Source organism: Oncorhynchus gorbuscha, linkage group LG14, assembly GCF_021184085.1.
Source record: "Oncorhynchus gorbuscha isolate QuinsamMale2020 ecotype Even-year linkage group LG14, OgorEven_v1.0, whole genome shotgun sequence".
Lineage (NCBI taxonomy): Eukaryota > Metazoa > Chordata > Actinopteri > Salmoniformes > Salmonidae > Oncorhynchus > Oncorhynchus gorbuscha.
In genome coordinates, this window is record NC_060186.1 from 63,298,778 (window position 1) to 63,322,111 (window position 23,334).

Sequence of the window (23,334 nt, forward strand, 5' to 3'; positions counted from 1 at the left end):
TCTCCTTCACTGCAGCCGAGGTGAGTAAAACATTTAAACGTTTTAATCCTCGCAAGGCTGCAGGCCCAGACGGCATCCCCAGCCGCGCCCTCAGGGCATGCACAGACCAGCTGGCTGGTGTGTTTACGGACATATTCAATCAATCCCTATACCAGTCTGCTGTTTCCACATTCTTCAAGAGGGCCACCATTGTTCCTGTTCCCAAGAAAGCTAAGGTAACTGAGCTAAACGACTACCGCCCCGTAGCACTCACTTCCATCATCATGAAGTGCTTTGAGAGACTAGTCAAGGACCATATCACCTCCACCCTACCTGTCACCCTAGACCCACTCCAATTTGCTTACCGCCCAAATAGGTCCACAGACGATGCAATCTCAACCACACTGCACACTGCCCTAACCCACCTGGACAAGAGGAATACCTATGTGAGAATGCTGTTCATCGACTACAGCTCAGCATTTAACACCATAGTACCCTCCAAGCTCGTCATCAAGCTCGAGACCCTGGGTCTCGACCCCGCCCTGTGCAACTGGGTACTGGACTTCCTGACGGGCCGCCCCCAGGTGGTGAGGGTAGGCAACAACATCTCCACCCCGCTGATCCTCAACACTGGGGCCCCACATGGGTGCGTTCTGAGCACTCTCCTGTACTCCCTGTTCACCCACGACTGCGTGGCCACGCACGCCTCCAACTCAATCATCAAGTTTGCGGACGACACAACAGTGGTAGGCTTGATTACCAACAACGACGAGACGGCCTACAGGGAGGAGGTGAGGGCCCTCGGAGTGTGGTGTCAGGAAAATAACCTCACACTCAACGTCAACAAAACTAAGGAGATGATTGTGGACTTCAGGAAACAGCAGAGGGAACACCCCCCTATCCACATCGATGGAACAGTAGTGGAGAGGGTAGCAAGTTTTAAGTTCCTCGGCATACACATCACAGACAAACTGAATTAGTCCACCCACACACACGGCATCGTGAAGAAGGCGCAGCAACGCCTCTTCAACCGCAGGAGGCTGAAGAAATTCGGCTTGTCACCAAAAGCACTCACAAACTTCTACAGATGCACAATCAAGAGCATCCTGGCGGGCTGTATCACAGCCTGGTACGGCAACTGCTCAGCCCACAACCGTAAGGCTCTCCAGAGGGTAGTGAGGTCTGAACAACGCATCACCGGGGGCAAACTACCTGCCCTCCAGGACACCTACACCACCTGATGTTACAGGAAGGCCATAAAGATCATCAAGGACAACAACCACCCGAGCCACTGCCTGTTCACCCCGCTATCATCCAGAAGGCGAGGTCAGTACAGGTGCATCAAAGCTGGGACCGAGAGACTGAAAAACAGATTCTATCTCACGGCCATCAGACTGTTAAACAGCCACCACTAACATTGAGTGGCTGCTGCCAACACACTGACTCAACTCCAGCCACTTTAATAATGGGAATTGATGCGAAATTATGTAAAATATATCACTAGCCACTTTAAACAATGCTACCTAATATAATGTTTACATACCCTACATTATTCATCTCATATGTATACGTATACACTGTACTCTATATCATCGACTGCATCTTTATGTAATACATGTATCACTAGCCACTTTAACTATGCCACTTTGTTTACATACTCATCTCATATGTATATACTGTACTCAATACCATCTACTGCATCTTGCCTATGCCGCTCTGTACCATCACTCATTCATATATCTTTATGTACATATTCTTTATCCCCTTACACTTGTGTGTATAAGACAGTAGTTTTGGAATTGTTAGTTAGATTACTTGTTGGTTATTACTGCATTGTCGGAACTAGAAGCACAAGCATTTCGCTACACTTGCATTAACATCTGCTAACCATGTGTATGTGACAAATCAAATTTGATTTGATTTGATACAGACAAAGGCACACAGAGGCAGGCATACAGACAAAGACACACAGAGGCAGGCATACAGACAAAGACACACAGAGGCAGGTAAACAGAAAAAGACACACAGAGGCAGGCGTACAGACAAAGACACACAGAGACAGGCATACAGACAAAGACACACAGAGGCAGGCGTACAGACAAAGACACACAGAGGCAGGCGTACAGACAAAGACACACAGAGGCAGGCATACAGACAAAGACACACAGAGGCAGGCATACAGACAAAGACACACAGAGGCAGGCGTACAGTAAAGACACACAGAGGCAGGCATACAGACAAAGACACACAGAGGCAGGTAAACAGACAAAGACACACAGAGGCAGGCATACAGACAAAGACACACAGAGGCAGGCATACAGACAAAGACACACAGAGGCAGGCGTACAGACAAAGACACACAGAGGCAGGCGTACAGACAAAGACACACAGAGGCAGGCATACAGACAAAGACACACAGAGGCAGGCGTACAGACAAAGACACACAGAGGCAGGCGTACAGACAAAGACACACAGAGGCAGGCGTACAGACAAAGACACACAGAGGCAGGCGTACAGACAAAGACACACAGAGGCAGGCGTACAGACAAAGACACACAGAGGCAGGCGTACAGACAAAGACACACAGAGGCAGGCGTACAGACAAAGACACACAGAGGCAGGCGTACAGACAAAGACACACAGAGGCAGGCGTACAGACAAAGACACACAGAGGCAGGCGTACAGACAAAGACACACAGAGGCAGGCATACAGACAAAGACACACAGAGGCAGGCGTACAGACAAAGACACATAGAGGCAGGCGTACAGACAAAGACACACAGAGGCAGGCATACAGACAAAGACACACAGAGGCAGGCATACAGTAAGTCTCATGTACAGAAGGGCAGCAGGATAAGACCATAATCCCAGACAGAAAGACAGGAACATTGTGCATCCAGGGAGATGGATTTTGATTTGGTTGGAGGGAAAACATGTAAGGCCTGGAGAACTCTGTCACGAGGAGATTGACTGGAGAGACCAAGATGGCAGACGTCTTCACCTTGACCTTGCATTGTTTTCAAAAATCAAATCATTTTTCCTAATCTGCTTCCATTGTGCAAGGTCAGCAAGTTGGATTAAATCCCCACGAGGTTTCAAAATAAAATCCTGTTGTTCAAAGGTATCGTCATGATTTCAATTTACCCGTAATGTCAAACAACCTTCTTCAGTCTTTAACCTCCTATACTTTTATCAATCAAGCCTGACAGTGGGCAGGGTCTAGTTTGAATGGAGAATCCTAATTCTGCCCACGTGTTGCACTCCTCTACTCTATATTGTATACACCCTGGGGCCATAAGACTGCTGAACAATTCATCAAAATGGCCACATTTTGCATTGACCCCCCCCCCCCTTTGTTTTTACACTGCAGCAGTGCTGTTAATTATCTATGCATAGTCACTTCACTCCTACCCACATGTACAAATGACCTCGACTAACCTGTACCCCGCGCATTGACTTGGTACTGGTACCCCCTGTATTTAGTCTCATTCTATAACTTTCTATTTTCTTACAGAGTTAAGGGCTTGTAAGTAAGCATTTCACAGTACGGTCTACACCTATTGCATTCGGTGCATGTGACAAATAACATTTGATTTGATATAGACCAGGGTAAACACACACATCACTGGTCCTCCTCAACACTCAACCTTTTCCATATGTCATCCTAACCAACATCTACATTCAATCAACTAAAGATCCCAGGGATCTTATTTTCCTGTTCTGGATGCTTAGGAGAGGATAGAAGAGGATATCAGAGGATAAATGGTGCACTTCTGATGCCATGTGTTTATAAAAGAAGGTGGCTCTACTGTGTGGCACATTGAGAATAAATATTGGGGTCCATATGAGCAAATGTTACGGCTGTGCCAATCCCGATCATATTCATCAGCAAGCTACTCCAAGAAACAAAAAGGTACACAAGCAGGAGAAAATATGGGGCACCATAACCTACAACTCTGTTTCAATAAAACGTCAGACTTCACCCTTTAATGCCAGAAAACAGCTGTCAGTCACATGCAGATAAAATTGATTGGTCCAAAAAGTTTGATCTTACAGTATGTAAAGTATAGAGTGAAGGAAAACTGCTTAAATGAGTGTGTCGCCAAGCTATTCCCCTGGGGAATAGAATAGAGGTCTCTGCATATACTGTACTCTGAAGGTTGTTGTCATTCAAACTGACGCACATTGATCAGCCGGACAGCATAAAGACAGAGAAGTGTTCTGCTTCACTCCACAACAGTGGGACAACCATCCGCATATCACACTAATGCATCTCCCACGAACAAGAAGAGAGGTAGAGAGGCGATAGAGAAAACAGAGGTAGAGAGAAAGACAGAGGAATAGAGGTAGAAATAAGAGAGGTAGAGAAAACAGGTAGAGAGAGAGGTAGAGAGAATAGAGACGAGAGGTAGACAGGTAATAGAGGTAGAGAGGTAGAGAGAAGAGAGGTAGAGAGAATAGAGATGAGAGGTAGAGAGGTAATAGAGGTAGAGAGGTAGAGAGAATAGAGATGAGAGGTAGAGAGGTAAAGAGGTAGAGAGGTAAAGAGGTAGAGAGGTAGAGAGAATAGAGATGAGAGGTAGAGAGGTAGAGAGAATAGAGATGAGAGGTAGAGAGGTAAAGAGGTAGAGAGGTAGAGAGGTAATAGAGGTAGAGAAAGAGGTAGAGAGGTAATAGAGGTAGAGAGGTAATAGAGGTAGAGAGAATAGAGATGAGAGGTAGAGAGGTAATAGAGGTAGAGAGGTGGAGAGGTAATAGAGGTAGAGAGGTAATAGAGGTAGAGAGAATAGAGACGAGAGGTAGAGAGGTAATAGAGAAGAGAGAAGAGAGGTGATAGAGGTAGAGAGAAGAGAGGTAGAGAGGTAATAGAGGTAGAGAGGTAATAGAGGTAGAGAGAAGAGAGGTAGAGTGGTAATAGAGGTAGAGAGGTAATAGAGGTAGAGGAGTAATAAAGGTAGAGAGAAGAGAGGTAGAGAGGTAATAGAGGTAGAGAGGAGAGAGGTAGAGAGAAGAGAGAAGAGAGGTAGAGCGGTAATAGAGGTAGAGAGAAGAGAGGTAATAGAGGTAATAGAGAGAAGAGAGGTAGGGAGGTAATAGAGGCAGAGCAAAGAGAGAAGAGAGGTAGAGAGGTAATAGAGGTAGAGAGATAATAGATGTAGAGAGGTAATAGAGCTAGAGAGGTAGAGAGAAGAGAGGTAATAGAGGTAGAGAGAAGAGAGGTAGAGAGGTAATAGAGGTAGAGAGGTAATAGAGGGAGAGAGATAGAGAGAAGAGAGAAGAGAGGTAATAGAGGTAGAGTGGTATAGAGAAGAGAGGTAGAGAGGTAATAGAGGTATAGAATGAAATATATATATATATATATATATTTATATATATATATTTATATATATATAGAGAGAGAGAGAGAAAGAGAGAGAGATGGGGGAGAGAGAAGAGAGGGGGGGGAGAAGAGAGATAAGAGAGCGAGAGGGGGAGAAGAGAGAGAGGGGGAGAGAGAAGAGAGGGGGAGTGAGAGAAGAGAGAGAGGGGGAAGAGAGAGAGAAGAGAGGGGAGCGAGAAGAGAGAGAGAAGAGAGCGAGAGGGGGAGAAGAGAGAGAGGGGGAGAGAGAAGAGAGCGAGAGAAGAGAGAGGGGGAGAGAGAAGAGGGGGAGGGGAGAGAAGAGAGATAAGAGAGCGAGAGGGGGAGAAGAGAGAGAGGGGGAGAAGAGAAGAGAGCGAGAGGGGGAGAAGAGAGAGAGGGGGAGAGAGAAGAGAGAGAGCGAGAGAAGAGTGAGAAGAGAGGGGGGAGAGAGAAGAGAGGGGGGAGAAGAGAGATAAGAGAGCGAGAGGGGCGAGAAGAGAGAGAGGGGAGAGAGAAGAGAGCGAGAGAGGGGGAGTGAGAGAAGAGAGCGAGAGGGGGAGAAGAGAGAGAGGGGGAGAAGAGAGAGAGGGGGAGAGAGAGAGCGAGAGGGGGAGAGAGAGAAGAGAGCGAGAGGGGGAGAAGAGAGAGAGGGGGGGGGAGAGAGAAGAGAGCGAGAGAAGAGAGAGAGGGGGAGAGAGAAGAGAGGGGAGAGAAGAGAGAAGAGAGCAAGAGGGGGAGAAGAGAGAGAAGAGAGAGCGAGAGGGGGAGAAGAAAGAGAGCGAGAGGGGAGAAGAGAGAGAGGAGGGAGGAGAGAGAAGAGAGCGAGAGAAGAGAGAGAGGGGGAGAGAGAAGAGAGCGAGAGGGGGAGTGAAGAAGAGAGCGAGAGGGGGAGAAGAGAGAGAGGGGGAGAAGAGAGAGAGGGGGAGAGAGGAGAGAGGGGGAGAAGAGAAGCGAGAGGGGGAGAAGAGAGAGGGGGGAGAGAGAAGAGAGCAAGAAGAAGAGAGGGGGAGAGGGAGAGGGGGAGAAGAGAGCAAGAGGGGGAGAAGAGTGAGAAGAGAGCGAGAGGGGGAGAAGAGTGAGAAGAGAGCGAGAGAAGGGGGAGAAAAGAGAGAGGGGGAGAGAGAAGAGAGCAAGAGAAGAGGGAGGGGGAGGGAAGAGAGAAGAGTGAGAAGAGAGCGAGAGGGGGAGAAAGAGAAGAGAGAGAGGGGGAGAGAGAAGAGAGAGGGAGAGAGAGAAGAGAGGGGGTGAGAGGAGAGAGAGAGGGGGTGAGAGAAGAGAGAGAGGGGGAGAAGAGAGAGAGAAGGTAATTTTTTACCATATTTAGGCTTACAAGGTCACCCAGCTAGCAGCAGCGGTAGCGATGTGTTTTAAACAATGAGCTCCCTCTCACCCTCCCTGCTCTTTCTCTGTCTCTCCCTATTAGAGAGAGATGCGACTGATTTCGCTTTCTTCCACCAATTGCAAATCTGAATGTTAGCAATGGGGGTGATCAGCTGACAAGGCATGAGGTCTGATTAATGAAATGTAAAGAACAGTACTCCACAGAGAGTTGTAACATTTATCCCAGAGAGAGATTAAGAGGCTGTACATTTCCTACAGAAATGGCCATACTGTGTCCTGTGAAATACAGTTTATTCAATTTAACATGCTTTACTGGTATGAAAAGTGTGAGAACTTCAATTGCCAAAGAAAACTGTGACCTTAACAGGACCAGTAATAATGTAACATCAACAGAAATGTAAAGACTACAGCCTATCTGTCACACCCTGACCATAGTTTGCTTTGTATGTTTCTATGTTTTGGTTGGTCAGGGTGTGAGCTGAGTGGGCATTCTATGTTACATGTCTAGTTTGTCTAGTTCTATGTTTGGCCTGATATGGTTCTCAATCAGAGGCAGGTGTTCGTCATTGTCTCTGATTGGGAACCATATTTAGGTAGCCTGTTTGGTGTTGGGTTTTGTGGGTGATTGTTCTTGTTACTGTCTCTGTGTTACTTTGCACCATTATTAGGCTGTTTCGGTTTTCGTGGTACGTTTTTGTATTTGATTCATGTTTACTTTGTTTCATTAAACATGGATCGCAACAGCCGCATTTTGGTCTGACTCTCTTTCACCAGAAGAAAACCCTTACACCATCCACACTGCACATTTCCCAGGATAGTCAAAAGCAGACATTCCTGATACATTGTGCTTTCAACATGCTTTGGTTCAGCTAGTTGTTTTGTAATTACCGCTGGAGGAGAAGCTTTGATAAGAATTGAAGGTACCATCAGTTTTTCCAAATTTGAAAATAAGGTTTGTGAATACAAAAGTTTATCGTTTGGTTTTGGAGAAGCGCCTGTACAGTTCAGATATATTCAGCCACAATTAGAGACAGCCGCCCCCCAATACGTTCAATAACAAAAAATGCCGTTTTAAACAGTATCTAAGGATGAATAAAGGTCACAATAATACAAGTAATCCTCTAATAGTATAGTGACTTTCACAATGATAAACCAACAATTACTATTCAAACATCCAAAAACAAACAGTGACATTAAAGATAGAATTGATCAAAGCTGCATGCGAGGTAGTTAGGAGCTGTATGAAAATATTTCTGTAAGCCGTGAATCACTAGATCTTCCTACGTGGAACGGCTGTTTAGTTTTCCTAGGGAAGCTGGTTTCTATTTAATCACGTCGTGGTGAGACTGTCTCCTTTAGAGATGCAGAGTTTCATCTTATCCACACTAGATCTTCCAGCTTTTGACTGAAATAGTGATGTGGATTTCCTTTTTTATTCGAGCCTAATTCAGAAGCTGTTCCTGTCTCGCTCCCTCTTTCCCCTTATCCTCTCTCTCTCTCTCGCTCCCTCCCTCTTTCCCCTTATCCTCTCTCTCTCCGTCTACCGGCTTTCCACTTATCCTCTCTCTCTCTCTCTCTCCGTCTACCAGCTTTCCCCTTATCCTCTCTCTCTCCCTCTTTCCCCTTATCCTCCTCTCTTCTCCCTTATCCTTATCCTCTCTCTCTCTCTCTGCTCCCTCTTTCCCCTTATCCTCTCTCTCTCCGCTCCCTCCCTCTTTCCCCTTATCCTCTTTCTCACTTATCCTTATCCTCTCTCTCTCTCTCTCTCCGTCTACCAGCTTTCCCCTTATTCTCTCTCTCGCTCCCTCTTTCCCCTTATCCTCTCTCTCTCTCTCTCTCTCTCGCTCCCTATTTCCCCTTATCCTCTCTCTCTCTCTCGCTCCCCCTTTCCCCTTATCCTCTCTCTCTCTCTCTCTCGCTCCCTCTTTCCCCTTATTCTCTCTCTCGCTCCCTCTTTCCCCTTATCCTCTCTCTCGCTCCCTCTTTCCCCTTATCCTCTCTCTCTCCGTCTACCGGCTTTCCACTTATCCTCTCTCTCTCTCTCCGTCTACCAGCTTTCCCCTTATTCTCTCTCTCGCTCCCTCTTTCCCCTTATCCTCTCTCTCTCTCTCTCTCTCTCGCTCCCTCTTTCCCCTTATCCTCTCTCTCTCTCTCTCTCGCTCCCTCTTTCCCCTTATCCTCTCTCTCTCTCTCGCTCCCTCTTTCCCCTTATTCTCTCTCTCGCTCCCTCTTTCCTCTTATCCTCTCTCTCGCTCCCTCTTTCCCCTTATCCTCTCTCTCTATCGCTCCCTCTTTCCCCTTATCCTCTCTCTCTCTCTCTCGCTCCCTCTTTCCCCTTATCCTCTCTCTCTCTCTCTCTCTCTCTCGCTCCCTCTTTCCCCTTATCCTCTCTCTCTCTCTCTCTCTCTCGCTCCCTCTTTCCCCTTATCCTCTCTCTCTCTCTCTCTCTCTCTCGCTCCCTCTTTCCCCTTATCCTCTCTCTCTCTCGCTCCCTCCTTCCCCTTATCCTCTCTCTCTCTCGCTCGCTCCCTCTTTCCCCTTATCCTCTCTCTCCCTCTTTCCCCTTATCCTCTCTCTCCTCTCTCTCTCTCTCTCTCTCTCTCTCTCTCTCTCTCTCTCTCTCTCTCTCTCTCTCTCGCTCCCTCTTTCCCCTTATCCTCTCTCTCTCTCTCTCTCTCTCTCGCTCCCTCTTTCCCCTTATCCTCTCTCTCTCTCTCTCTCTCTCTCGCTCCCTCTTTCCCCTTATCCTCTCTCTCTCTCTCTCTTCGCTCCCTCTTTCCCCTTATCCTCTCTCTCTCTCGCTCCCTCTTTCCCCTTATCCTCTCTCTCTCTCTCTCTCGCTCCCTCTTTCCCCTTATCCTCTCTCTCTCTCTCTCGCTCCCTCTTTCCCCTTATCCTCTCTCTCTCTCTCGCTCCCTCTTTCCCCTTATCCTCTCTCTCTCTCTCTCTCGCTCCCTCTTTCCCCTTATCCTCTCTCTCTCTCTCTCTCGCTCCCTCTTTCCCCTTATCCTCTCTCTCTCTCCTCTCTCTCTCTCGCTCCCTCTTTCCCCTTATCCTCTCTCTCTCTCCCTCTCTCTCTCTCTCTCTCTCTCTCTCTCTCTCTCTCTCTCTCTCTCTCTCTCTCTCTCTCTCTCTCTCTCTCTCGCTCCCTCTTTCCCCTTATCCTCTCTCTCTCCATCTACCAGCTTTCCCAGTGTGCGTCTTTTAAAAATGTAATCTCACATTCAATACATTTCACGGCAAGGTTATCATACTTTTCAAAAAAGAAAAATCTCTCACCGCGCTTGCCATAGCCTCAAATATGCTGTGATTTTATCATTCATATGTTTTTATTGGCTGGTTTTCTGTATGTTTTTCCTACCTGTGTATTGAGACAGGCAGGGTATATATTATGATACATCTGCCAGCCACTGTCAAGGACTCTGATGTGTTCACTTCAAAGGCAATACAGAGTACTGCTTTCAATTTACCTTCGGAAACTAGTACTATATAACAACAAATCTCCTATTGTGTGTTTTGACCTTTTTCTGCATTCCGACTACCCCTGTCCAGGTCTGTACTATGATATTGTGGATTCCAACTACCCCTGTCCAGGTCTCTACTATGATATTGTGGATTCCAACTACCCCTGTCCAGGTCTCTACTATGATATTGTGGATTCCAACTACCCCTGTCCAGGTCTCTACTATGATATTGTGGATTCCAACTACCCCTGTCCAGGTCTCTACTATGATATTGTTGATTCCAACTACCCCTGTCCAGGTCTCTACTATGATATTGTTGATTCCAACTACCCCTGTCCAGGTCTCAACTGTGATATTGCGGATTCCAACTACCCCTGTCCAGGTCTCTACTATGATATTGCGGATTCCAACTACCCCTGTCCAGGTCTCTACTATGATATTGTGGATTCCAACTACCCCTGTCCAGGTCTCAACTGTGATATTGCGGATTCCAACTACCCCTGTCCAGGTCTCTACTATGATATTGCGGATTCCAACTACCCCTGTCCAGGTCTCTACTATGATATTGTGGATTCCAACTACCCCTGTCCAGGTCTCTACTATGATATTGTGGATTCCACCTACCCCTGTCCAGGTCTCTACTATGATATTGTGGATTCCAACTACCCCTGTCCAGGTCTCAACTGTGATATTGCGGATTCCAACTACCCCTGTCCAGGTCTCAACTGTGATATTGCGGATTCCAACTACCCATGTCCAGGTCTCTACTATGATATTGTGGATTCCAACTACCCCTGTCCAGGTCTCAACTGTGATATTGCGGATTCCAACTACCCCTGTCCAGGTCTCAACTGTGATATTGCGGATTCCAACTACCCCTGTCCAGGTCTCTACTATGATATTGCGGATTCCAACTACCCCTGTCCAGGTCTCTACTATGATATTGTGGATTCCAAGTACCCCTGTCCAGGTCTCTACTATGATATTGTGGATTCCAACTACCCCTGTCCAGGTCTCTACTATGATATTGTGGATTCCAACTACCCCTGTCCAGGTCTCTACTATGATATTGTGGATTCCAACTACCCCTGTCCAGGTCTCTACTATGATATTGTGGATTCCAACTACCCCTGTCCAGGTCTCTACTATGATATTGTTGATTCCAACTACCCCTGTCCAGGTCTCTACTATGATATTGTTGATTCCAACTACCCCTGTCCAGGTCTCTACTATGATATTGTTGATTCCAACTACCCCTGTCCAGGTCTCAACTGTGATATTGCGGATTCCAACTACCCCTGTCCAGGTCTCTACTATGATATTGCGGATTCCAACTACCCCTGTCCAGGTCTCTACTATGATATTGTGGATTCCAACTACCCCTGTCCAGGTCTCAACTGTGATATTGCGGATTCCAACTACCCCTGTCCAGGTCTCTACTATGATATTGCGGATTCCAACTACCCCTGTCCAGGTCTCTACTATGATATTGTGGATTCCAACTACCCCTGTCCAGGTCTCTACTATGATATTGTGGATTCCACCTACCCCTGTCCAGGTCTCTACTATGATATTGTGGATTCCAACTACCCCTGTCCAGGTCTCAACTGTGATATTGCGGATTCCAACTACCCCTGTCCAGGTCTCAACTGTGATATTGCGGATTCCAACTACCCATGTCCAGGTCTCTACTATGATATTGTGGATTCCAACTACCCCTGTCCAGGTCTCAACTGTGATATTGAGGATTCCAACTACCCCTGTCCAGGTCTCAACTGTGATATTGCGGATTCCAACTACCCCTGTCCAGGTCTCAACTGTGATATTGCGGATTCCAACTACCCATGTCCAGGTCTCTACTATGATATTGTGGATTCCAACTACCCCTGTCCAGGTCTCAACTGTGATATTGCAGATTCCAACTACCCCTGTCCAGGTCTCTACTATGATATTGTGGATTCCAACTACCCCTGTCCAGGTCTCAACTGTGATATTGCGAATTCCAACTACCCCTGTCCAGGTCTCTACTATGATATTGTGGATTCCAACTACCCCTGTCCAGGTCTCAACTGTGATATTGCGGATTACAACTACCCATGTCCAGGCCTCTACTATGATATTGTGGATTCCAACTACCCCTGTCCAGGTCTCAACTGTGATATTGCGGATTCCAACTACCCCTGTCCAGGTCTCAACTGTGATATTGTGGATTCCAACTACCCCTGTCCAGGTCTCAACTGTGATATTGCGGATTCCAACTACCCATGTCCAGGTCTCTACTATGATATTGTGGATTCCAACTACCCATGTCCAGGTCTCAACTGTGATATTGCGGATTCCAACTACCCCTGTCCAGGTCTCTACTATGATATTGTGGATTCCACCTACCCCTGTCCAGGTCTCTACTATGATATTGTGGATTCCAACTGCCCCTGTCCAGGTCTCTACTATGATATTGTGGATTCCACCTACCCCTGTCCAGGTCTCTACTATGATATTGTGGATTTCAACTACCCCTGTCCAGGTCTCAACTGTGATATTGCGGATTCCAACTACCCCTGTCCAGGTCTCAACTGTGATATTGTTGATTCCAACTACCCCTGTCCAGGTCTCTACTATGATATTGTGGATTCCAACTACCCCTGTCCAGGTCTCTACTATGATATTGTGGATTCCAACTACCCCTGTCCAGGTCTCTACTATGATATTGTGGATTCCAACTACCCCTGTCCAGGTCTCAACTATGATATTGTGGATTCGAGCCTTGTTTGTTGTGGTGAGTGTTGCTAACACACTACAGGTTCTCATGCTTTTTAAAACAGAACAATCTAGGGAGGTAGCCATACAGTGGATGTGTGTGAACGTCTTAAAACAGCCATTATGGTGGAGAATAAGTGGGTTATTGTGAACTTTCTTTCCTTGTTGACGAGCAGTGTCAGGGAGAGGCAGTGGCCTCCTGCTGTGTTGTAGATAGCATGTCTGTTGCTCCCTGCACTGAAGTACCCAACCTGCCCTGCCGACAATCAACGATAGACAAGGGCAGCTAGCACTAATCTACCACTGTGTGAGGAGGAACCAAGGACACTAGGCCAATTAAAGGGCTCACATTGTCTGGGCTATGCTGTAGCTGGATTACTTTCTAGTCATGCTTCTGCAACTGAAAATGAAATATAACATTATACACTGCACATTCCACATTATACATTTGGCTGGTTAGTTTACATTAAATATAACCTCTATATAAACCAAGATGTTATGTTTAGATTTAATATGTACACTGAACAAAAATATAAACACAACATGTAAAGTATTGGTCCAAATGTGTTTACATCCCTGTTAGTGAGCCTCTCTCACTTGCCAAGATAATCCATCCACCTGACAGGTGTGGCATATCAAGAGGTTGATTAAAAGGCCTGATCATTACACTGGTGCACCTTGCACTGAGGACAATAAGGTGCAGTTTTGTCACACAACACAATGACACAGATGTCTCCAGATTTGAGGGACTGTGCAATTGGCATGCTGACTGCAGGAAAGTCCTCCAGTGCTGTTGCCAGAGAATTTAATGTTAATTTCTCTACCAACGTTGTTTTAGAGAATTTGGCAGTATGTCCAACCGGCCTCACAACCGCAGACCACATGTAATCACCAGCCCAAGACCTCCACATCCAGCTTCTTCACCTGTGGGATCGTCAGACCAGCCACCTGAATCAGCGGGTTTGTCCAAACAAAGTATTTCTGCACAAACTCTCAGAAACAGTCTCAGGGAAGCTCATCAGCGTGCTCGTCATTCTCACCAGGGTCTTGACCTGACTGCAGTTCAGCGTCATAAACAACTTCAGTGGGCGAACGCTCACCTTCAATGACACTGGCACACTGGAGAAGTGTGCTCTCCATGGATTAATCATGGATTCAACTGTACCAGGCAGATGGCAGACAGTTTTTATGGTGTTGTGTGGGCGAGTGGTTTGCTGATGTCAACGTTGTGAACAGAGTGCCCCATGGTGGCGGTGGGGTTATGATATGGGCAGGCATAAGCTACGGAAAACTAAACACAATTCCATTTTATTGATGGCAATTTGAATGCACAGAGTTACAGAGATACCGTGACGAGAACCTGAGGCCCATTGTCGTGCCATTCATCCGCAGCCATCACCTCATGTTTCAGCATGATAATGCACAGACCCATGTCGCAAGGATCTGTACATAACTGGAAACTGAAGATGTCCCAGTTCTTCCATGGCCTGCATACTCACCAGACATGTCACCCATTGAGTATGTTTGGGATGCTCTAGATCGATGTGTACGACAGCGTGTTTCAGTTCCCGCCAATATCCATCAACTTTTCACAGCCATTGAAGAGGAGTGGGACAACATTCTACAGGCCACAATCAACAGCCTGATCAACTCTATGCGAAGGAGATGTGTTACGCTGCATGAGGCAAATGGTGGTCACACCAGATACTGACTGGTTTTCTGATCCATGCCCCTACTTTAAAAAAAGATATCTATAACCAACAGATGCATATCTGTATTGCCAGTCATATTAAATCCATATTAAATTAATGAATTTATTTCAATTGACTGATTTCCTTATATGAACTGTAACTCAGTAAAATCTTTTCAATTGTTGCATTTATATTATGTATCAGTGTATTATTTTAAAGAGACTTGGCAATACTGCAAAAGTATTACTTGTGTGTCTGTCTACCACTAATTACATACTGTAAACTTGACTGAGAGAAATCATGTATATTATACTGTGTGGGTGCTGTATATCATACAATCAATTATAGGACTATTAATTCTACAACAATAATACCACTGCCTTTATAGCCATGTTCTAACTATCTTTGTGAACAAAAAAACAGTAGAGATTGAATACAAGACCAGTAGAAGTTAACAGAAAACCAGTAGAGATGGAATACAAGACCAGTAGAAGTTAACAAAAAACCAGTAGAGATGGAATACAAGACCAGTAGAAGTTAACAGAAAACCAGTAGAGATGAAACAGAAAACCAGTAGAAACGGAATACAAGACCAGTAGAAGTTAACAGAAAACCAGTAGAGATGAAACAGAACACCAGTAGAAACGGAATACAAGACCAGTAGAAGTTAACAGAAAACCAGTAGAGATGAAACAGAAAACCAGTAGAGATGGAATACAAGACCAGTAGAAGTTAACAGAAAACCAGTAGAGATGAAACAGAAAACCAGTAGAGATGGAATACAAGACCAGTAGAAGTTAACAGAAAACCAGTAGAGATGGAATACAAGACCAGTAACAGAAAACCAGTAGAGATGAAACAGAAAACCAGTAGAGATGGAATACAAGACCAGTAGAAGTTAACAGAAAACCAGTAGAGATGGAATACAAGACCAGTAGAAGTTAACAGAAAACCAGTAGAGATGAAACAGAAAACCAGTAGAGATGGAATACAAGACCAGTAGAAGTTAACAGAAAACCAGTAGAGATGGAATACAAGACCAGTAGAAGTTAACAGAAAACCAGTGGAGATGAAACAGAAAACCAGTAGAGATGGAATACAAAACCAGTGGAGATGAAACAGAAAACCAGTAGAAACGGAATACAAGACCAGTAGAAGTTAACAGAAAACCAGTGGAGATGAAACAGAAAACCAGTAGAAACGGAATACAAGACCAGTAGAAGTTAACAGAAAACCAGTAGAGATGGAATACAAGACCAGTAGAAGTTAACAGAAAACCAGTGGAGATGAAACAGAAAACCAGTAGAGATGGAATACAAGACCAGTAGAAGTTAACAGAAAACCAGTGGAGATGAAACAGAAAACCAGTAGAAACGGAATACAAGACCAGTAGAAGTTAACAGAAAACCAGTGGAGATGAAACAGAAAACCAGTAGAAACGGAATACAAGACCAGTAGAAGTTAACAGAAAACCAGTAGAGATGGAATACAAGACCAGTAGAAGTTAACAGAAAACCAGTAGAGATGGAATACAAGACCAGTAGAAGTTAACAGAAAACCAGTAGAGATGGAATACAAGACCAGTAGAAGTTAACAGAAAACCAGTAGAGATGAAACAGAAAACCAGTAGAGATGGAATACAAGACCAGTAGAAGTTAACAGAAAACCAGTAGAGATGGAATACAAGACCAGTAGAAGTTAACAGAAAACCAGTAGAGATGGAATACAAGACCAGTAGAAGTTAACAGAAAACCAGTAGAGATGGAATACAAGACCAGTAGAAGTTAACAGAAAACCAGTAGAGATGAAACAGAAAACCAGTAGAGATGGAATACAAGACCAGTAGAAGTTAACAGAAAACCAGTAGAGATGGAATACAAGACCAGTAGAAGTTAACGGAAAACCAGTAGAGATGGAATACAAGACCAGTAGAAGTTAACGGAAAACCAGTAGAGATGGAATACAAGACCAGTAGAAGTTAACGGAAAACCCAGTAGAGATGGAATACAAGACCAGTAGAAGTTAACGGAAAACCAGTAGAGATGGAATACAAGACCAGTAGAAGTTAACGGAAAACCAGTAGAGATGGAATACAAGACCAGTAGAAGTTAACGGAAAACCAGTAGAGATGGAATACAAGACCAGTAGAAGTTAACGGAAAACCAGTAGAGATGGAATACAAGACCAGTAGAAGTTAACAGAAAACCAGTAGAGATGTAGATTTTATATCGAGGAGCTGAAGAGGTGAAAAGTATTAAACAGGAAACAGGGAATTGGCCTGTGAAACTAGGGCATTAGACTTCTAGATTCCCAATTACACAGCATGTAACAATGGGAGATCTAACCAACCATGAGGAGGATATTTCTCTGGAATATTAATTTTAGCATCGAAAGATGAAACGTATCCATTCAACATCACCTTGCCTTAAACCTGATAACACCCGTACAAATACCAAATCACATTCTGATAAAAAATGATACCAAATAACGTTATGATTTAAAAAAACATTCTGAAAAATCTGTTGATTAATATTATTTCTAGCCACAAGCCAATACCCCCTTTACAAATCAGGATACATTGTCCTCCTCTCTTGTTCTGGGTAATTACTTGATTAATCTATGTAAGCGAATGGCCTGTTTTAATCTGTCCCTGACCATAAATAAACCCTGATTGCCACGCTGCTTTCTCTCTGAGTATAACCACAACGACCCAGTGAGTGCCTTTACACATTATTCATCACCTGAAAACAGAACTAGCGTAGTGGCGTCAACAGCCAAGGATTTATATGTGTACACAGACGCAGGCGTTGGAAAAGATAAAACATGAAACATTTATGCACACAAGTACTCATACACTGTCCAAGTATATGCAAAAATACAAACTGTACACACACTCAATAGTAAAGCCCACAGGGCCACAGACTCACACTAAGACATGCATGCAAGCACACCCAGCCCACAGGCCCGTGGGCCAGATGTTGTGCTGCCTGTGCATTGTGTGGCGGACACCCTGTGATGTGGAGGAGACTAGCACGCGCACACACACACAGCGACAGCCTATTGAATGCTTCTATTCTCTATTCAGCTACAGTATGCCAGGGTTACAAAGAAGTGACAAAGACAACACAGAGGAGAAAGGTAAGCCCCCCCCCCTGCACCCACCCTTCCATGTATCTGACACTCACATCCCAGACCAGCCATGCTACTGACGCTATATGTTAAATATATGGAAGCCATACGGAGTGGTCCTAATCACTGTGGCAGCCATTGACTGATGACAATAGCCATGGTGGGAGACGGTGGATGCTGAGACTTCTGTTCCAGATATAATGTCATTATTCAGCCGACAAAAAGCAGGCCGCTTGGTTGCCGGAGGAGATTTAACATTTACCATTTCTGTGGTCAGAGAGTTCACTCAGCCACCTAATGATGCTAAATTACTGCAGCCTTGTGTACCACTACTGCTTGGTAGAGGATAGAGGGAGTTGGAGAGAGAGAGAAGGGGGAGAAAGAAAATAGGAGGAAGGAGAGAGAGAAAGAAGAGAAAGAGGAAACATAGAAAGGAGAGAGAGAGAGAGCGAGAGAGAGAGAGAGAGAGAGAGAGAGAGAGAGAGAGAGAGAGAGAGAGAGAGAGAGAGAGAGAGAGAGAGAGAGAGAGAGAGAAAAATAGAAAGGAGAGAGAGAGAGAGAGAGAGAGAGAGAGAGAGAGAGAGAGAGAGAGAGAGAGAGAGAGAGAGAGAGAGAGAGAGAGGAAAAACAGAAAGGAGAGAGAAAGAGAGAGAAAGAGAGAGAAAGAGAGCAAGAGAGAGTGAGAGGGAGAGAGAGAGAGAAAAAAAATAGAAAGGAGAGAGAGAGAGAGAGAGAGAGAGCAAGAGAGAGAGCGAGAGGGAGAGAGAGAGCGAGAGAGAGAGAGAGAGAGAGAGAGAGAGAGAGAGAGAGAGAGAGAGGGGGGAAGAGAAAACAGAAACCTGATGGTAACAGGGTGATATGAGGTTGAGAGAGGTGCAGACAAGCCCAGGGCCTGTGGAGTTGGAGGAAGATGAACAGTGGTTGAGCTAGCAGAGCCAGTACAAGGAATAAGGCTGAGCTTTCTAACTTGGTTTGGTGAAGCTTCTTCTCTCAGAGCTGGCTAGATAACTCCTTGGAGAGAAGAGGAGAGAAGAGAAAACACCAGTCACTGATTGAAAGTCAACTTAAGAGCTCAGATCTCAAAGTGGTACTAGGGCTTATAACTTTTTCAGATTCCCAGTTCTGATGAATATAATAAAAAGCGCTAGCAGCAAAATGGTCATCAACGTTTTTAGTGTATCCAAATATGGATAATCACATGCCTGAAAACTCTGTCCAAGCTGAGAGATCCTTAAGCAGCTATGGCTTGGCCACATCTCAACTGCTGCAGCAGGTCATTTACATAACGAGAGGAGAAAATTAGGGAGGAAGAAAGAGGGAACAAGCCAGCCATTTGGCAGAGCGAGATGGGGATGAGAGAGAGACCCCACTGCTGGCTTACCTCTGAAGCTAAGCAGGGTTGGTCCTGAATGGGAGACCAGATGCTGCTGGAAGTGGTGATGGAGGGCCAGTAGGAGGCACTCTTTCCTCTAGTCTATAAAAAATATCCCAATGACCCAGGTCAGTGATTGGGGACATTGCCCTGTGTAAGGGGCCGTCTTTCTTTTTAAACGTGTGTCCTGAATCTCTGTGGTCGCTAAAGATTCTATGGTACTTATTGTATGAGTAGGGGTGGTAACCCTGGTGTCCTGGTTAAATTCCCAATCTGGCCATCATGGCTACCTTAATGAGGAGGGAGGTAAATGGTTTGGAGAGAAAGAGGAGCTGTGTAGAGAGAATGGTTAGAGAGTGGAAACAGTGTATAATGAGGAGGGAGGTAAATGGTTTGGAGAGAAAGAGGAGCTGTGTAGAGAGAATGGTTAGAGAGTGGAAACAGTGTATAATGAGGAGGGAGGTAAATGGTTTGGAGAGAAAGAGGAGCTGTGTAGAGAGAATGGTTAGAGAGTGGAAACAGTGTATAATGAGGAGGGAGGTAAATGGTTTGGGGAGAAAGAGGAGCTGTGTAGAGAGAATGGTTAGAGAGTGGAAACAGTGTATAATGAGGAGGGAGGTAAATGGTTTGGAGAGAAAGAGGAGCTGTGTAGAGAGAATGGTTAGAGAGTGGAAACAGTGTATAATGAGGAGGGAGGTAAATGGTTTGGAGAGAAAGAGGAGCTGTGTAGAGAGAATGGTTAGAGAGTGGAAACAGTGTATAATGAGGAGGGAGGTAAATGGTTTGGGGAGAAAGAGGAGCTGTGTAGAGAGAATGGTTAGAGAGTGGAAACAGTGTATAATGAGGAGGGAGGTAAATGGTTTGGAGAGAAAGAGGAGCTGTGTAGAGAGAATGGTTAGAGAGTGGAAACAGTGTATAATGACAAGGGAGGTAAATGGTTTGGGGAGAAAGAGGAGCTGTGTAGAGAGAATGGTTAGAGAGTGGAAACAGTGTATAATGAGGAGGGAGGTAAATGGTTTGGAGAGAAAGAGGAGCTGTGTAGAGAGAATGGTTAGAGAGTGGAAACAGTGTATAATGAGGAGGGAGGTAAATGGTTTGGGGAGAAAGAGGAGCTGTGTAGAGAGAATGGTTAGAGAGTGGAAACAGTGTATAATGAGGAGGGAGGTAAATGGTTTGGAGAGAAAGAGGAGCTGTGTAGAGAGAATGGTTAGAGAGTGGAAACAGTGTATAATGAGGAGGGAGGTAAATGGTTTGGAGAGAAAGAGGAGCTGTGTGTTCTTACCTTGGCAGAACCAGCAACAGCGATCGTGACCCCTCCTTGACGCTTGATGACCATGTCACCACCACTCGACGTCGTCACAGCAACCGTAACTGGGGTGGGCAGGAGGGAGGGGATGACGGGCAGTGGGAGGAGTCCCGGCCGGTTGTTTCCATTGCCGACAGCGGCGGCGCAGCAGTTATTGGCTCCCGCTCCATTAAGGAGGCCGGCCGAACGGACGATGTCCCGCCTCTCCCACGGTGTCCCCCGGTACTCCCTCTCGAAGCGATTGTGGTGACCGGACATCACTTCCTCTGCCTTTCAGAGGAGATGATGACAGGGGGGAGTGGAATTGTTATTATTAAAGTTATTATTATTATTTCAGCTGATCAGTCTGTTACTGATATCCTGGCCCGATATTGTGTAGATTAAAATCTGAGTCACAATAACGTGCCACTTCAGAGTCGGCAGATAGCCTAGTGGTTAAGAGTGTTGCGCCAGTAACCGAAAGGTTGCTGGTTTGAATCCCTGAGCCGACAAGGTGAAACATCTGTCAATGTGCCCTTGAGCAAGGCAGTTACCCCTAATTGCTCCTGTAAGTCGCTCTGGATAAGAGCGTCTGCTAAATGACTAAATGACTAAAATGAGGCGTGAACGCTCCTGCAGTAACATTTCCACTGTTTCCCATCTGACTAACAGCTGCAGGCCCAGGTCTTAACGAGATGATAACAGACAGAACAGAAATTAACAGGATCAATAAAACAACTGGAAACACACACTCCTTAAATAGACTAATTGGGTTTGGTTACCATGGATATGTTGTTGCCTTCAATTAAATAAAAGTACAAAAATGAAGCCATTGGCCAAGCCAGACAATACATGATTATTTTCCATATCGTCTTGAGAATAGCTATGGCTATAGCTTGACCTGGAGGTCATCACTGAATTGCCTTGTGGCTAAAAAAACTCACTACTAACTTGTTTCTCTATACTGTAATAGCCAGCTAACTCAATAGTAATACCATTGAATATCATGACTAGTTTCCTCTTTTATGAGGATGACAGAGTGTGATGGATAGGGCGATGCTGCCGTAGGCTGGAATGACGAACAGTATTCTGTACCATAGGCTGGTATGTCACTGTGTATGAGATCAGCAATCAGTGATGTCTACTGTATCTGGCCTGTGAAGTAAGTCAGACGGGTGTGTAGTGTAGTGTACTCTCCTCATCAAAGGAATGAGATGTCGTTCTGGGCCTTGATAAGAGCAGTTATGAATACAGGCTCTTTCTCACATACACTAGCACACAACACGGAGTCAAGGATATTCCATGAAAATGTACTGGTGGTCTTTAAAAATAGAATCACAGAGAATGACAAGCCTTTCTTCTGCCCAGTGGTCTCTGTCGCAGGAAGGAATGCCTTGAAGTGTGTGTGTTGTAAACAGGGCCATTGGGGGACCACAGCACTATCAGTCTGAGCTGTGACCATCTATTTAGCTATAGGTACATTACTGTCCACCTCCAGGTCAAAACACACACAGAGACACAGACACACAGACACACAGACACACAGACACAGAGACACAGAGACACACACACACACACACACACACACACACACACACACACACACACACACACACACACACACACACACACACACACACACACACACACACACACACACACACACACACACACACACACACACACACACACACACACACACACACACACACACACACACACACACACACACACACACACACACACAGACAGACACACACACATAGACACATAGACACAGAGACAATAGTCAGAACGTCAGAAACAGCAGGAGAATACTTTTTTCCACAGCTTCACTGCAGTGGGCTCTTTCACAATGTCAACATAAGCATGGCATATTATCGCACATACATAAGCAGTTATTCCATGGTGCTTCTGAGTAATGGTACTTGTAATAACCTCTCAGTTCCAAACCTCACTCCAGTGGAGTAATAGCCAACCAATCTCTATACAGCAGATCTGTATACAACAGATCTATTTAGGATCGGTATTGGGACAGACATTTGGGGAACCCAGGTTCATATCCAAAAGCTCCAACCCAAGACTAGTGTGTTAGTAGCTGAGCTAAAAGCTAATGTTCCAGTAAGTCTCCAGCTACTGGCCTCAGGTCTCAGCTAATGTTCCAAGTCTCCAGCTACTGGCCTCAGGTCTCAGCTAATGTTCCAGTAAGACTCCAGCTACTGGCCTCAGGTCTCAGCTAATGTTCCAGTAAGTCTCCAGCTACTGGCCTCAGCTAATGTTCCAGTAAGTCTCCAGCTACTGGCCTCAGGTCTCAGCTAATGTTCCAGTAAGTCTCCAGCTACTGGCCTCAGCTAATGTTCCAGTAAGTCTCCAGCTACTGGCCTCAGGTCTCCGCTAATGTTCCAGTAAGTCTCCAGCTACTGGCCTCAGGTCTCAGCTAATGTTCCAGTAAGTCTCCAGCTACTGGCCTCAGGTCTCAGCTAATGTTCCAAGTCTCCAGCTACTGGCCTCAGGTCTCAGCTTATGTTCCAGTAAACCTCCAGCTACTGGTCTCAGCTAATGTTCCAGTAAACCTCTAGCTACTGGCCACATCGAATGCTCCAGTAAGTCTCTAGCTACTGGCCTCAGGCCTCAGCTAATGTTCCAGTAAGTCTCCAGCTACTGGTCTCAGGTCTCAGCTAATGTTCCAAGTCTCCAGCTACTGGCCTCAGGCCTCAGCTAATGTTCCAGTAAGTCTCCAGCTACTGGCCTCAGCTAATGTTCCAGTAAGTCTCAAGCTACTGGCCTCAGGTCTCAGCTAATGTTCCAGTAAGTCTCTAGCTACTGGCCTCAGGTCTCCGCTAATGTTCCAGTAAGTCTCCAGCTACTGGCCTCAGGTCTCAGCTTATGTTCCAGTAAGTCTCCAGCTACTGGCCTCAGGTCTCCGCTAATGTTCCAGTAAGTCTCCAGCTACTGGCCTCAGGTCTCAGCTAATG

At 45.6% G+C, this 23,334-nt stretch overlaps 1 protein-coding gene across 2 annotated transcripts in view; it reads right to left on the bottom strand.

Moving 5' to 3' along the window:
- The window catches only part of LOC123995273 (kelch-like protein 29), a 291,135-nt gene that overhangs the window by 121,434 nt on the left and 146,367 nt on the right, over nucleotides 1-23,334 (bottom strand). For both annotated transcript variants that reach the window (XM_046298771.1, XM_046298772.1), the window contains one exon: nucleotides 20,357-20,650. In XM_046298771.1, the coding sequence (XP_046154727.1) occupies nucleotides 20,357-20,650 (294 nt within the window). The remainder of the gene's footprint in view (nucleotides 1-20,356; nucleotides 20,651-23,334) is intronic.